The sequence below is a fragment of the Colletes gigas genome, unplaced genomic scaffold, assembly GCF_013123115.1.
Source record: "Colletes gigas isolate AHSC1104 unplaced genomic scaffold, ASM1312311v1 Colletes_gigas_Sc00002, whole genome shotgun sequence".
In the NCBI taxonomy this organism is placed as follows: Eukaryota; Metazoa; Arthropoda; class Insecta; order Hymenoptera; family Colletidae; genus Colletes; species Colletes gigas.
The window spans coordinates 2,948,374-2,965,845 of NW_025106631.1; the positions used below are offsets into that span (position 1 = coordinate 2,948,374).

At 43.8% G+C, this 17,472-nt stretch overlaps 1 protein-coding gene across 1 annotated transcript in view; it reads left to right on the plus strand.

Moving 5' to 3' along the window:
• Positions 1–17,472, plus strand: part of LOC122401348 (GATA-binding factor A-like) — a 58,582-nt gene that overhangs the window by 38,142 nt on the left and 2,968 nt on the right. The window contains exons 2-4 of the mRNA XM_043403433.1: positions 14,273–14,517; positions 15,377–15,660; positions 17,147–17,319. Coding sequence (XP_043259368.1) covers positions 14,300–14,517; positions 15,377–15,660; positions 17,147–17,319 — 675 coding nt within the window. The 5' untranslated portion in view covers positions 14,273–14,299. The remainder of the gene's footprint in view (positions 1–14,272; positions 14,518–15,376; positions 15,661–17,146; positions 17,320–17,472) is intronic.

Consider the following 17,472-nt stretch of genomic DNA (forward strand, 5'->3'; position numbering starts at 1 on the left):
ACTCGAGTAGTTCGTGGGGATTTATAGCTGAAAATATGAATAATCGTGGTATATATGTGTCGTAGAATGCAACTTTGTTCCACAAAACTGGCTTTAATGAGTTGTCTGGCTTGGGGGTCACCGGTGACCGGCGCGTCAAACTCACGGATGTACATGCAAAATTTTGCACAACAAGAGGGATTTAACTATTGAACATTACTGTTTTTCGCGTTGTGAGAAAATAGGTCGTCGCGACGCTCATTTTTCGCGAGTTAATGGCCCGCGCTTACGATCGCGTCCCGGACGCGCGGTATCTGTCCGCCGTCGCGCGTTTCAAAATTTATTGCCAGATTCGACGCTCATTGTCGGATAAGAAAAAGAAAAGGCGGCGATAAAGCGAATAGTCGGGGACGCCAAACGTGTCCAAACGGTCGTCGCAGGTTTGTCGTACTTCCCGAGCGCGCCTACACTCGCGAATATATGAATTATCGACCCATTAATTTTATAATCGCGACGAACAGTGTGAGATCACCTCGAAAGGTGTTTAAATTTAGATTAATTCGAGATCGATCGATAGTTGCCCCGCGAACCGGTGGTTTCCACGTGGCAGCCGAGGGGATCCAAGTAGCAGAAATTCTCGCCGCGCAGGTACGAGTCCGTCCTCCTTTCTCTCTTCTTTCTTTGGTCCGTTCGCTCGCTCGTTCCGTCTCCCTTACGACGACTCTCTGTCGCCGTTCGCCGTTGCAAGTACGCTTCGTTCAGGCGTCACGCTCGCCGTGGCATAAGCGCGAATAAATTTAATGCGCGAGGATTTATGCCAACGACCGGACCCCGAGCCGCCGAGCCACTCGAGCCAAACACGCGTGTGTATCGTCGTCGACGTTAAACCCGTACACGATCCAGGATCTACCTGCGCCTCGTGGACGTGTGGGACCCGCGGGTTTTCGCTCAGGGGCCGCGGGAAAGTCGAATCCACCACGTCGAGAAACAAAATTACAATTGGGCTGAGTTTGACGAAAAGAAAATACCCATTGTGCACCACTTGGATCTCAATTTACCATTTACTTATCCACTCCATCATCTTTTCGAAATTTGAAAATCCAGAAGTCATAAATTTCTTCGCTTCAAATTAAAAAAACGTAAAATTTCTGCGACACGAGCCTTAAAATTCATGCAACTACCTGCTGACTATTAAGAGACAAAATGGTGGAGGGGGGGAATGCTCTAGAAATTCCGAAAGAGGGAACGAGTCACTCCCAGACGGACCCTCGTTACTCGAGCTTTTAATCCCCGGCTCCCGGGGCCATAAGCAAACGGTTGTATGGGGTTTAGAGGGAAGAGTGGCTGCTTGTCTTTCAGGTGGCGGATCGTTCTAGATACACCAGCCCCTGCGTAGGATCTAAAGGACTGCTTGAAAGTTTCGGTACGCGTTGCGAAGTCGAGCCAGCCTGGACAGGAAGCAGGCCGTATCGGTTTCGGTGTGGACGGCCCTTTCCACGGTAACTCGATACCGAAGATGCAAACGGGAGATAAGATTCCTCGGAAATTGCGCTCCGGTCCAGTTTCGGCACGCGCCTCCAGCGCCCCCTCCACCATTCCACCGCTCCGTTGACAGCCAGGCACGCGAGCTTATCTCCTCGCTGAGATCTCCGACCCCGGGGATCTACGGCTACGCTAAACTGACTTTTTTCGTCCGTCTGCACTGGGTCCCATACACTGTCTCGAGCAGAAACGCGATTGAGAAATTGAGTGTCCCGCGGAAGCTCTATTCGAACCCCCACGCTCTATATTTTCGAGGAAATTTCCCTTAAAGTTGCTCTATTTTGTCAATTTTCTTGATGGGTTCCCAATTGGTAGAGCTCGAGTGCCTGTGAGATGGTGTTCAAACAGTAATAGTTGCACCAGATCGAATTGGATGCCTCGAGAATGCTCTATTCAAACTCTAGCCTCTGTGTCTTTGATGAAATTGGCTTAAAATTGCTCTATTTTGTCAGTTTCCCAATTGGCCTTTATTCGAACCCCCACGCTCTATATTCCCGAGGAAATTTCCCTTAAAGTTGCTCTATTTCGTCAGTTTCCCTGATAGTTTCCCAATCGGCCTCTATTCGAACCACCACGCTCTATATCCTCGAGGAAATTTCCCTTAAAGTTGCTCTATTTTGTCAATTTCCCTGATAGTTTCCCAATTGGTAGAGCTCGAGTGCCTGTAAGATGGTCTTCGAACTCTCACCCTCTGTATAATTGATGTAATTGCCTTTAACTTGCTCTATTTGATCAGTGTGTCTGCTACTTTCCCAATTGTTAGAGCTCAGTACCTCTGAGATCGTGTTCAAGCAGTAATAGATGCACCAAATCGAATTGTGTGCCTCAAGAATGCTCTATTCAAACTCTAGCCTCTGTGTCTTCGATGAAATTCGCTTAAAGTTGCTCTATTTTGTCAATTTCCCTGATAGTTTCCCAATTGGTAGAGCTCGAGTGCCTCTAAGATGGTTTTCGAACTCCCATCCTCTGTATAGTTGATGAAATTGCCTTTAAGTTGCTCTATTCGATCAATTTCCCTGCTATTTTCCCAATTTTTAGAGCACAATGCATTTCCCAAGCTTACAGAACACTGGTTCGGTTCTATATCGACGTTCAAGTCATAGTAGAGTACCAATTCAAGTTTATATCGACGCTGTAACTCTAGAGAAGTACCAGTTCATCTCTATATAGCCACTATACTTGCTCTATCCTATCAATTTCCTTCTACTTTCCCAATTTTTAGAGCTCAATACACTTTCCATGCTTGGACAATATCTATTCACTTCCCTATCAACGTTCAAATTATAGTAAAGCACCAATTCGCATTTATATCAACAATAGAGCTCTAGAGAAGCATCACTTCCCCTCTATATAGGCTATTCAATTAAAACAGTATTAATATTTGGCTCTGAAATGATGTTCAAACATTACTAGAGCATCAGATAGTGTTCAACCTGTGATAGAGTAAAGATTCAACTCTAAATTGGAGCTCCTGCTCTAGAATGGAATAGAGAAGTGTCAGTTCGCCCCTATATAAACATTTCAATTGAAACAGTATTAATATTCGACTCTAAAATGATATTCAGACGCTACTAGAGCATCAGATAGTGTTCAACTTGTGATAGAGTAAAGATTCAGCTCTAAGTTGGGGTTCCTGCTCTAGAATAGTACCAGTTCTATGCTCTATTCTCGATCAAATGCCAGAACACATCTGACATAAACATTTCAATTGAAATAGTATTAATATTTTACTCTAAAATGATGTTCAGACGCTACTAGAGCATCAGATAGTATTCAACCTGTGATACAGTAAAGATTCAGCTCTAAGTTGGGATTCCTGCTCTAGAATAGTACCAGTTCTATGCTCTATTCTCGATCAAATGCCAGAACACATCTGACATAAACATTTCAATTGAAATAGTATTAATATTTTACTCTAAAATGATGTTCAGACACTACTAGAGCATCAGATAGTATTCAACCTGTGATAGAGTAAAGATTCAGCTCTAAGTTGGGGTTCCTGCTCTAGAATAGTACCAGTTCTATGCTCTATTCTCGATCAAATGCCAGAACACATCTGACATAAACATTTCAATTGAAATAGTATTAATATTTTACTCTAAAATGATGTTCAAACGTTACTAGAGCATCAGATACTGTTCAACCTGTAATAGAGTAAAGATCCAGCTCTAAATTGATGTACCTGCTCTAGAATAGTACCATTTCCATGCTCTATTCTCGATCAAATGCCCAGAACACATCTGTAGTGCACATCAAAATTTACATTAGAGTGCCAATTTATTTTTATAGCAGCGTTCAATTTATAGCAAAATAAAGGTGCAATTTCCGCGTTTCCGCGGCTTCTTTACGGGCGCTCGTAATTAGCATAACGCTCGCTGGACGGTCGTTCGCGATCAGGTAGGTCTCGAGATGAATAAAACGAGAAACGCGGAGAAAGAAGAAAGCCGGGAAGAGTGGAAGAGTTAATCAAGGATCGAAAATCGAAATTCGGTGATCAGAATTTCTTCCAACAGTAATTTTCCTATTAAATTTTCCTATCTTTGATTACACGAAGATACGAAATGACGAATCGTGATGCAATCAGTTAAGATTTACCTCATTATATTTCTCGAGTATTTAAGAGAAATAACGTGTACCGTTTGTATTATACATACGTGTTAATGTTATCTTTATTTATTCATTACTCGAAGTAATATCACATTTATCGAGAGAACACTGGAAGACACGGTTAATAATTAAAACAGTTGATTTATTTCTCTTCCATGGTGGATAGGAATCTTGATCGTTATCGCCGCGATCACTGTTTAATAAATCATCCCATAATTCATTAACATTGAGAGCTGCCTGTTGAACGACTTATCCTCACGCTCGGAATATACCGAGCGCGTCACGCAATTGGAACGGGTCTCGAATTTCGACAAAAGGTAGAAAAGCAACTCCACGAGGAAACGTCGAACCATGTTACATCTATTTTTCTACTTTATTTTTCGAAATTTATTTTTCAATTCATTTAATTTATTCACTTTAATTCGAGACAGGCACAATATGAAATTTTTCCACCATCCGTGGTATTGGAATTCTTAGAGTCCGAAAAATTTTTTATTACGTTCGCGAACCGAGCTCGACTCTGGCCTCTGACGCTATCGGGGGGCGCCGTACGCGCGTGCGAACGTTCGTTATCTCGAGTGTCGTGGAAATCGCGTGACGCGACTCTATAACTTTCGACTCCGTGACGCTCTAAACGAGTCGCGGACGATGGGTATCTCGGGTCGCGGAGGGTCGCGAGCCAGCAGACTTTTTCGACCCGCGGAACGAAAGCTCGCGATTCACATTTCTTTGGATCCAACAAGAATTATCGGTTTTCTTTGCTAGATTTGTCCTAGATTTCGTAAAAATTGTGATACTTACAGCGCAGTGTCTTGTGGTTTCAAGGTAGCAACATGGCGGCGAGAAGCTCCACCTCGCATTTTTTATGTTAAATAACTTCGAAACCATGGAAGTAATATTTAAACGAATATGCTAGATTGAAAGGTTTACTCTGAACGTTTAACATACCTTAATTACAAATGCAAAGATTGAATACGACTTCTATGTTTATGTAGTGTTGGGTGACCAATAGGCCAAATATTGATATGTCATCGTTTGTTAGGCACAGGGCTCGTTAGTCGCTAGGTCTAAGGGTCCTTCTGCTCTACTATTGCTAAAAAAGGACCGCAGGGCCCAGGGTCAAAGAGTCCAAGAGTCAAATTCCATTGCAAATTCCGTTATTTTTCATAGTTGAGCTCGGCGTGAGTTCATCGTGAAGTCTTATAATACAAAGGGAGCATTACTTGACCACCTGGATTCCAACAGTAGACCAAGTCGAAACTGTCAAGATGGCGTCCTCCATGCAAACCATCCATTCCAAACTAGATCATGCACCTCCTCTATCATTCACAAATACAAACCATTGCTAATAACAATTGCACCCTTCTCAAGGGTCTATATAAACGATTTTCGAAGCGAAAGAGTTATGAACTACCGCATGAATGATGAGTTCGACGTGAGTTCAACCTAAATGAATAAACTCTTATGATACAAAGGGAGCATTACTTGACCACCTGGATTGCAACAGTAGACCGAGTCGAAACTGTCAAGATGGCGTCCTCCATCCAAACCATCCACTCCAAACTAGATCATGCAACTCCTCCATCATTGCTAATAACAATTGCACCCTTCTCGAGTTAAAGGGTTAAGAACCGCCGGATGTAAGCAACGTCGAACGCCTCCCACGTAACTCGTAGACTCTGCGTGTCGTCGTCGCGTGTAATTGCCTCTCCCCCGCGTTTGGTGACCACTCCCACGGGGTACCGTTTCCGCCTAGTCGTGCAATAGCGTCGAAATCGCGAGCGCTTCCGCGCGGACACGGTTCCTACGCGGTCGAACGACATGGCGGGGTGGCCGGTGGGGGGAGGAGAGGTAAGGGAAAGGGGGGTAGCGGCGCGTCCGTGTGGCCGACGTTTCGCTGTGGCAGACCTACAAGGAAACCCTTCTACGCGGTCGGCGCCGTGGCGCCTCGGAATCGAGCACCGGCAGCCAGGCGTAGGACTCTTAAAACCGTCGATCGAAACGCTTTCCATCCCAGCCGGTTCCCTTCTCGTTGCATTCGCGGGGCCCCCACGGTCGGAACGAAAACTCCTCAAAGCCCCAACGAGCAGGGGTGGGGAGCCCCTCGTAAAAGACGGAACGAGGCTCGTCTCCTCGGGCCAGTTTGAAACAGAACCGGTAGACGTTCGAAGCAATTAATTAGGCTCGTAGAGAATCGGTACTCTTGTTTCGTATCGTTTCTCTGGTCTCTCTGGTCTCTGGTCTCTTTGGTCTCTGGTCTCTGGTCTCTGGTGTCGGCTCGTTCGAAGGCGGCCTGGGACCCGTGTAGCAGAGAGAGAAGATTAGCCCCAGACGCGTCGAGCTTCGAAGGAGAAGGGGGGAAAAATAAAAAACGCGACGGACGTTATTTCCATTAGCCCGTTCCCGTATCGAAGAGAGGCGCACGAGCGTCAGGAGATACTTTTGGCGTCCTGTCCGCGTCGATAAATCGAGGAGACCTGTCCAGCGAGACCCACGGTCTTCGACATTGTCGAGAGGAATCGAGAGAAACTATAACCTTCGAGATTTGATCGAGTGTCTTCGATGGGGGATCGTATTTTCGACTCTGGACTAGTCGATTCGTTTATTAACGGGTATTAAACCCTTTAGTACAGAGATGTAATATACAAGGAACTACAAATGTGGATTTACATAGTCCTTAGTCCTTAGTCCTTATCGCTTAGTGAATGTAACAAAAAATATATTGACTTGGATCGAATGGTAGGGAGTCGAGAAAACATTGCAATTGTCTGTTCGGGGGGAACCAAAATGGCGTCGTTTGGTACTGGAACAAGACTGAAATTTTATCTGCCTCCATTTTGTGGAGATATAAATTCTGATATTAAGGATCTTTGTGTATTCCAATATTAAGAAAACGTCCTTATTCGTTCTTGTAACTTAAACGCATTCACTGTCCGTGAACCGTATATGGGTCACAGCGCCACGCTTTTGGATACGCCGCGAAGAGACCAGACAGTGAACGCATATAACGATGAGAACATCACACAGAAATGTAGCATAATGCGAAATTAGGGCAAATGGCATCGAAGTGGACGTTGAAGGGAAGTTAGGAACGTGTATCCAGAGTTAAAATGGCGGAAATTTTCTCAAAGATTCTGCAAACATGGTGTTGGAGACGAGGAGTCCAGCTAGCCAGATTTTCTGCTGGCCGGAACGTCGGTGGACAGGGAAGTAATGTGGTCGAATTTACGAGAACCGTAAGAATAATGAAGACACGAATTTCGGATACGGCGAACAAGAGAGGACAGTCGAGGGGACGGATAGAGACCATAAACCACTTGACAATAATCGAACGAGGACGCCGCTAGGGCTTCGAAAGGTATGAATTTAGAGTGGGTCGACGGAACGCCTGGTTTCTATTCCGATTTTAAACGGAATCGACGCTGAAACATAGCAAAGATGGCGTATACGAAGGACTTATTACGATTAATATATGCACGGATGACGGCGAACGGGTCGAGGCGCGAGAATTTTCGAAATAAATTGTGATTTAACGAGCAACGCAGGCGGTGTTCTCGAAATTGAAATTCGAACCTCATTTTGGTGGGAATTTAGTGGATTTTTTGAGACGTAGAAAGATGGAGATGGTAAGGTTCAGGAAAATACCAGAGAAGTAGCGTTCCTATGGTCAGTTCGAGGAGGACGAAGAGGATAAAGTTACCAGGAGGATCTACGATACCTGTGTTGCACTCATTCCAAGCAAATCAGATTCATTTATAAACAGTAGAGCCTCGATTATTGCGGAAAAACGGGGCTGAAAGTTCCCGCCGCGATCGAGATAACCAATCTGACGAGGAGTCCCCTGGCTTACACGGTATATCTCCATTTACCTCACAGTCGCTGCTGCTGGTTTATTTACCCGTGCAAAGAAAATCTGAACCCATTAGTTCGGTGGTCATGCAAGGATATACGTTTTCCGCGATTGTATCCAGTCGGTTTAAAGTAACTCGTTTCAGTACGTAAGATTTCTGTCCCGAACGAATCTTTTTCCGAGACGGGAAAAATGTTCGCCGGCCGCGGGGCCGCGCGATTACGAACGAAACACGTGAATGCTCTTACCCGTAATTTACGTAATGAACAAAATAGAAGATAGATTGCACGATGAATTGTGCGCCATTTTTGTTATCGACGCGTCGATAAGCGTCAGAAAGTCGATACCTAGACGATACATCGATGGACGTTCGACTTGCAAACGATCGTATCGATTAGATATCGATAGTCGATTATAACGATAGAACGATATGTAAGTGTTGTGTCATGGCGTGAAAAGTCGATTACTGTATTATACATCGATGGACGTTCGATTTGTAGACAATCGTGTCGATTAGATATCGATAGTCGATTATAACGATACTGTAAGCAGCCTTCAGGTTTGTAATGAATGTGTGTTTTGTGTGTAGTGTGCATTTAAAAGTTGTTCATTTTATTAGTTAATCGTTTGTTAATAATAATTTAGTTAGTTACGTTCGGGTTAACTTTCCGTACAACAGACCATTGTATTAAAATATTAAAGGGAAAAATATCTAAAATATCTTACAATACATCGATAAGTATTGTGTCGTGGCGTGAAAAGTCGATTACTGAATGATACATCGATGATCATTCGATTTGTAGACAATCGTATCGATTAGATATCGATAGTCGATTATAACGATATATCGATAAGTGTTGTGTCATAGCGTGAAAAGTCGATTACTGTATGATACATCGATGAGCATTCGATTTGTAGACAATCGTATTATTTATTTATTTATTTATTTATTCATTTATTTATTTATTCATTTATTAATATTTAGTACAAAGATGTAATATGCAAGGAACTACAGATGTGGATTTACATAGTCAAACATTATCGCTTAGTGAATGTAACAAAGTAAATTAATTTACAATATGTTGCAAGAATAATTAGATATCGATAGTCGATTATAACGATACATCGATAAGCGTTGTGTCGTGGCATGGAAAGTCGATTACTCTATGATACATCGATGGGCATTCGATTTGTAGACAATCGTATTAGATATCGATAGTCGATTATAACGATAGATCGATAAGTATTGTGTCATGGCATCGAAAGTCGATTACTGTATGATACATCGATGGGAATTCGATTTGTAGACAATCGTATTAGATATCGATAGTCGATTATAACGATAGATCGATAAGTATTGTATCATGGCATCGAAAGTCGATTACTGTATGATACATCGATGGACGTTCGATTTGTAGACAATCGTATCGATTAAATATCGATAGTCGATTATAACGATACATCGATAAGTATTGTATCGTGACGTGAAAAGTCGATTACTGTATGATACATCGATGAGCATTCGATTTGTAGACAATCGTATTAGATATCGATAGTCGATTATAACGATGCATCGATAAGTGTTGTGTCATGGCATCAAAAGTCAATTACTGATACATCGATGGACGTTCGATTTATAGACAATCGTATTAGATATCGATAGTCGATTATAACGATATATCGATAAATATTATGTCGTGGCGTGAAAAGTCGATTACTGTATGATACATCGATTAGATATCGATAATTGATTGCACGGTCTAACACCGTTGTACATTGATTGTTTGGAATCTGAATGAATCGTGTTTATTGAGAGAAAAAAGTTTATGAATGTGTGTTTGGATAAGAGTGGAGGGTTTTTATGAAATTCTAAAGACATGTAGCGCAACTTTTAGGTTATGTAAGATGCTCAATTGTGGGGAGAGCGAAATATTGGCCTCGTAGGCAAGTTTGGAGGTTCAGTGGGCGGCAGTTCGTGGATCTCGCGGATCTTCTCTCGATCGACGCGAGGTCCGAGGGATTTTGGCGACGTCCGGGCGCGGCGGGGGGTGGGGGAACGTGATCCGTACGCGGAGGTCTGGAGCTGGCGCCAGATGCCCCTTCGTCCCGGCGCCGTTCCAACGTCGAAACACGATTACTCTTCCAACCGGTTCCCATTAACCCTCCAGTCGCCTATTTTGAAACGCGAGCACGGCCGCTGGGTGTCTTACACCCTGTGTTACATTAACACCGTTCCTTTCCGCCATTTTACCAAAAGTTGTCTTCGACAACTTTGCATTCGATTACAAACAAATATTAAAGAAATTCTCCTATGTCAAGAAACGATTGAACTTTGAAATTGAAATATCAAAAGGTGTCTTTCACTTCTGACAGAGCCCAGTGAAAATTCTGTTAATCTTTTAAAAAATCGAGTCTAATTTATGATCGATTCCATTCGATCCTATGATTCCCGATGATCGTAACTCGCGACGCGAAATGGTTTTTCGAATTCCCCGTAACAATCGTCGACAGGGCTCTTTGTAACAACTATAAAACGCATGAGTTGTTGCTCAACCTGTCGGTGCACACGATGCAGCGACGCTGAAACGCCGAGGCGCTGACATTCGAGGATCGTGCAACCCGGCTTCGATCGCCATAAATCATCGGGTGTCTCTGACTTTTACACCGCGGCGATACTATTAGGTTACGTAACGAACAGTTTAATGCTTTATTGTGAACTTTTATCGCGCGAACCGGCGATTAATAGCGAGAGCGATCGTTAACAACTGGATCGATTAAAGAAGGTTGTTTTCCACTGCGATAACGAACGATCTCACGCATTAAGAACGTTACCGCGGCTCGATTAGTGTGTTTTACCCTTCGTATTCACCGGACCCTGTCCGATTTTCATTTATTTCGTCGAGGGATTCCCCGACCCGGAAAATCGTTCTTATTAATCTTACTTACCAGTTTACTGGCGAGGAAATAGTAGTTTTATTCATTTATTTATTTATTCGAGGGGGTAAATACCCTTTATGAAGAAGTGAGAAAAATAAGAAACACAATTGCGATTATGATTAACTTAAAATTTTTTATTGTTTCGTAAAAGAGTTAAGCCTTTGGTTTGCATACAATTTTGTGAAATTTATTGTGTATATTGAGTAAATTGATAACCAATAACCTAAAAATCGAAAAATAAGAATTGAAAAATAAGAATAACACTAGACACGTTCACTGTCTGTGACCCGTATGTGGGTCACTTCGCCATGGTATTGGATATGTCGCTGAGAGATCAGACAGTGAACGTGTTTTAATATTATTCTATAGTAATATTGCAACCTGAACAAACCCGTATAGCAATCGATAACCTAAAAATCGAAAAGTAAGAATTGAAAAATAAGTATAACACTAAAATATTTCATCGTTTCGTAAAAAAGTTAAGCCCTTGGTTTGCATACAATTTTGTAAAATTTATTGACTATATACATTGAGTGAAACAGGTTTTTAGGATCGGAGTAAATCGGTAACCCATAACCTAAAAATCGAAAAGTAAAAATTGAAAAATAAGTATAACATTAAACACGTTCGCTGTCTGTGACTCGTATATGGGTCACATCACCATGCTATTGGATATGTCGCTGAGAGATCGGACAGTGAACGTGTTTTAATATTATTCTATAGTAATATTGCAACCTGAACAAACCCATATATTAACCGATAACCTAAAAGTGGAAAAATAAGAATTGAAAAATAACTATAACACTAAAATTTTTCATCTTTTCGTAAAAAAGTTAGGCTCTTGGTTTGCATACAATTTTGTATAATTTATTGAGTATATTGAGTGAAACAGGTTTTCAGGATCGGAGTAAATCGGTAACCCATAACCTAAAAATCGAAAAGTAAAAATTGAAAAATAAGAATAATACTAGACACGATCGCTGTCTGTGACCCGTATATGGGTCACATCGCCATGGTATTGTATATGTCGTTGAGAGATCAGACAGTGAACGTGTAATATTGCAACCTGAACAAACCCATATAGTAACCGATAACCTAAAAGTCAAAAAATAAGAATTGAAAAATAACTATAACACTAAAATATTTCATCGTTTCGTAAAAAAGTTAAGCCCTTGGTTTGCATACAATTTTGTAAAATTTATTGACTATATACATTGAGTAAAACAGGTTTTTAGGATCGGAGTAAATCGGTAACCCATGACCTAAAAAATAAAAAAATAAGAATAACACTGAACACGTTCGCTGTCTGTGACCCGTATATGGGGCACATCGCCATGTTATTGGATATGTCGTTGAGAGATCGGACAGTGAACGTGTTTTAATATTATTCTATAGTAATATTGCAACCTGAAAAAACCCGTATAGTAACCGATAACATAAAAGTCGAAAAGTAAGAATTGGCTTCCAGAACGATTGCAATTGTCTAGATAATCGTAATAGGGTCGTTCATCGATGTTATAATTTCACCGGGGTTCGAAAAGTGGTCGCGAAATGTCCGATTGACCGAGTAGTGGATTGTTGCGCGTTATACAATATCGTCGAATGAGTTTCGCGGCAGCGAGTCACTCTTCGTCGCGGTTTCGATAAGCCTCGGCGATAAGGTTGTCGATAACTCGCGAACGAGCGTCGCGAATCGCGTCTCGGCGATGAAGCGTGACTCGCGACTGCAAAAAACACGACGATTCGACCGTTAATACCCTCCCCCGCGAAATGCCATACTCCCCCGACCGATCGGTGGCAAAATTTTAACGATTATTATTCTTTAACGATATTTGCAACCTGAACAATGTTTGTTACAAATAATTGTGTTTCGATTACCTTCTGCAATCTTCATCGGTAGCCATATTGGCAAACTCATAACCTAAAACACAAAAAGTAAGTATTCACCCAGACAAGGTGATTAAAAATTGCAAATGAGCACCAAAGCACACCATTATTACTATTTAAACACTAGCTCGCCAATATATTTACAAAAATAAGCTTCAAACTTTCCAAAATACTCAAACACATTAATAATTTAAACAATGGCAGATGCCTCTGGTGATTTTATTCATTTAATAAATAATAATCAAGATATTCGTAAATATGGAAATATATAAAATATAAAAGATTAATTATAATTTTTAGTTTAATAATATTAATAGGAATTTGAAATAGAATACAATAAAATTCTTATGAAATAGTCCAATTCCATTAGTTGCAAATGTAATCCAAGCTTCTCGATATAGTGGCTACACCCAAAAACAGTCTGCAAATAAAAAGAAAAATCCGACTCTCGGTCGAGGGAATAATATTCGTTAAAAAGGTTGCGTCGCGTTCCGTCGGGGATCGATCCATCGCGAAAGGTTAGGAACGCGGCAGAGCTTTGGTCCCGCCTACACGGGGATCTTATTCGTGGCCGCGATGGCCGCTATCACGTATCTCCGATTCCAGGCTGGGAGTCGCGCCTCGAAGGTGGAGACGCGACTGCGCTCTCTGTCCTCCTCTTCCGCCGTCTCCGTTCATCCTCCGCGACCCCTCCACTCCCCCCTCGTCCACCGTCCCTCCTCGTCCAGGACGTCGACGAACTCCTGGGCCCGCCACTGCCCGCCTTTCCGCCCCCCTCCCCCCCCCCCTCGGTTCCGAGAAACCATTCGATCTCTCCAACCGTCCGATCGCGAATCGGAATCGACCGTCTCCCTCGCACTCTCCCATCTTCCGAACGTTCTTTCCTCGCTAGTCCAACGTCCACTGCTCTTCTTCCCTCGGGATTTCAACGGTTCCTCCACGGTTCGCCCTTTGTGAGTTCGTAATAATTCGACACAAAGTATTGGATTTGCTTATAGGTTAGAAATCGTACGTTTGAATTTATCCGTTCCATAACTGCACAAAATATTAATCAAGTATCAATAGTAAATGCAGTATCAGTTCCGAGTTAGAGAGAATATACAGTAAGTAGAATATGAAAATCGTCGAGCAAAATTTCTGGCTCCAAAGTAGTCACAGACAAAGGCTGACCAAGATGGCTGACCCAGTACGAATCGTAACTCCTGCCACGTCTGATTTTTCTTCCCCCTTGCAATAGGCAGACACCTGTCTTCCTCGAGACGAAAAGTTAATCTTTTAATGAGTTTCTGAACTCTGCTAACGTTTTGTATAAATATCAACTCAATTGTTGCTTCAGAAACATGTGGCATCAAATTGTTGATCAACAAAACGTGATTCCTATTGCATTCCTTTAAACAAGGTTTCCTCCATTTTGTAACCCAGCCGACTAATTCGCAGACTCAGATAAATAAAGTGAATTTTTTCGAGCAGATGTCGCGGTTCTAGCTCTCGAGGAGGATGTTCCACGGGGGCGGAAGCGGTGGGTACGGTGCAAGTTCCGACTACCAGCAGCAGTCCCAGCAGCAACAACAGCAGCAACACGGCCAGCAGCTCCAGGCGCCCGTCTACGTGCCATCCTCGAGGCCGACCATTCCATCGGCGGCGACGGCGGCGGCGGCGGCTGCAGCGGCGGCCGCCCAATACCATTCGTTCCCCGGTTCCGGCTCGCCCGCCTGGTAAGCTCCTTCGACCCGAATCCAACGTTCCACGGTTCTTAGTGATGGGACTGAATGATACAGCAAAGATATAAACCCTTGCATACCGAGAATTATTAACCCTTTGCCTTGCGATTCACAATTTCCAACTGTACGTGCCAACAGCGACACCTAGGTTTGGTAGAACTAGACTTATCACGTCTCTAAGACGTATTATTCATTTTTGGTCCGGTAGACTTGTCACGTCTTATTCATGGTTGACCCGGTAGACTTATCACGGTCCCTGAGACGTCTTATATTCATTTTTGGCTCAGTAGATGACTTATCACGTCTCTGAGACGTCTTATATTCATTTTTGGCCCAGTAGACGACTTATCACGTCTCTGAGACGTCTTATTTACGTTTGTGGCCCGGTAGAGTTACCACATCTCTGAGAGACGTCTTATGCATTTTTGGCCCAGTAGACTTATCACGTCTCTGAGACGTTTTATTCATTTTTGACCCAGTAGACGACTTATCACGTCTCTGAATCGTCTTATATTCATTTTTGGCCCAATAGATGACTTATCACATCTCTGAGACGTCTTATTCATATTTGGCCCAGTAGACTTACCACGTCTCTGAGAGACGTCTTATTCATTTTTTGCCCGGTAGACTTACCACGTCTCTGAGAGACGTCTTATTCATTTTTTGCCCGGTAGAGTTATCACGTCTCAGAGACGCCATTGTAAGCTAAAGGGTTAAACCAGAGAGACGATAGGTGTTGCGACAATGCGCTGTCGACGTCCGTGTCAAATATCGCGATAGAGTCGAGTCCCGTCACTAACGATCATGGATTCGGACCAGTCGATTAACGTTCGATCGGTCGTCGAATCGAAAGGGAGAAGACAGCAGCTTCTTGGCAGCATGGAGTCGAGACGTACGCGGCCCACCACGCGCTCGCTGGCCACGCGAGCGGTTCCGCGTCCGCGGCCGCGGCTGCCGCAGCGGCAGCAGCGATGGGCCAACACTCTGGCCACGGTCATCCCCACGCCGGCCACCCTCACACAGGACACCCGCACTCGAGCCTCGCCGCTGCCGCGCCCTTCTACGCGCAGAACGTTGCCATGATGTCCTCCTGGCGCGCCTACGACGGAGCTGGATTTCAACGAGCATCGCCATACGGTTCGTTTATTACACGGGTTTCCCTTTTGAACCTCCAAATTAACCCTCTTACTGGTCGTATTCGTAATTTTGTGAGTTAACTCGTGGGAGAAGTGAGAAAGATCGTAGGAAAGCTGAAAAGTCAGAGTAAAGGTTTCCTAGCAAGCTCTGCCTCAGATGGCAGGGACATTGGTTAGTCTGGTCGAGGAGCGTATATATAGGAACGGAAGGGTTGGTCAGTTGCTTGCGAGAGAGACAAGGGTGCTGCCCTCTAGTGGCGAGTAAGGGAGGCGACGCTACAGCACAGATTTCCAATTGTTTATACTCTAATGCAAGATGGTGCAAAATGGTCTTACTATTGCTGTGATATAGATTCAAACTTCAGAGTTGCATACACCATACACTGTCGAGCTCATCAAAGCATCGAGGCCGACTTCGATTAACTCGAAACCTTCTTTTACAATTACCCGGGAGTCGAGGGTCTTTTAGACCTTAGAGAGGGTCCGCGTTTAGGAATAGATGATACATCGTGTGCCGTATCGTGGGAAGTCGCCACTTTTCTCTATCGTTTCTCTATCTTTGGATCGAAAGGATTGCTCTTGATGCTGTGGTGAGAGAGACAGAAGTCAGTGAGAACGAACCGATTCGTAGTAGCCTGGGCGTTAGACATTAACCAGACTGAAACGCGGCGGAAAAGCGGGCACGATTGCCGGACGATTAACAAAAAAAAGCTCCTTTTCTGGTCGACGAACGCGCCGCCACGCGGCGGGCCATCTGCGACGGATAAGCGATAGCGGCTTCTTTGAAACGTACGATACGACGTCGAGTGGTCCGACTCCGCCGCCGCCGCCGCTGCGGACGCGTTTCTTTTCCCACTCTTCCGGCCGCCTCGATGGCCGCTCGCGGTTCCGCTGCCACCAGACCCCTTCGAAACCTCGATTTTCAGAACTCGTTGTCGCGTTCAAGCTCAACATCCTCTTTCTCATTGTTAGAGAAAACAAAGTCAGCAAAATGGGTGACTTAAATTCTAATTTTACATGGACTTTGCTGTACCTTAATATTCTTGACATCGACCAGCAAGGAATGTCAATTTGACATGGGTCATATCCCAAGATTCGTCAAGCTAAAATTCTCAAATATAATCGAAGCTAGCAAGATGGCGACATAACCTTAAAGCCACACTTCGTGCCATGAGGACTTAAACAAAATTCGTCAAGCTAACATTCCCAAATATAATCGAAGCTAGCAAGACGATACATAACCTTAAAGCCACACTTCGTGCCATGAGGACTTAAACAAAATTCGTCAAGCTAACATTCCCAAATATAATCGAAGCTAGCAAGACGATACATAACCTTAAAGCCACATTTCGTGCCATGATGACTTAACCAAGATTCGTCAAGCTAACATTCCCAAATATAATCGAAGCTAGCAAGACGGATACATAACCTTATCCAATTTCACGTAAACCGGTGACAGTCGATAAAACGCGGTGGTATTGTTGCAGACACAGCGATGGACTTTCAGTTCGGCGAGGGGCGCGAGTGCGTGAACTGCGGCGCGATCTCTACGCCGCTGTGGAGACGGGACGGCACCGGTCACTATCTGTGCAACGCGTGCGGACTGTATCACAAGATGAACGGAATGAACAGACCGTTGATCAAGCCCTCGAAACGGCTGGTAAGTTGGTCGTCCGAGACGCGGTGCGGTCCGTGCTGGTGCGCGCGATCCGGAGGAGAAACGTCCAGTTCTCCGCTGTCCCCGCATCATCGAGTTTTCGCCGTAGACGGCGACTCGTCGCGCGATCCACGAATGGAACGGATGTTGGGATTT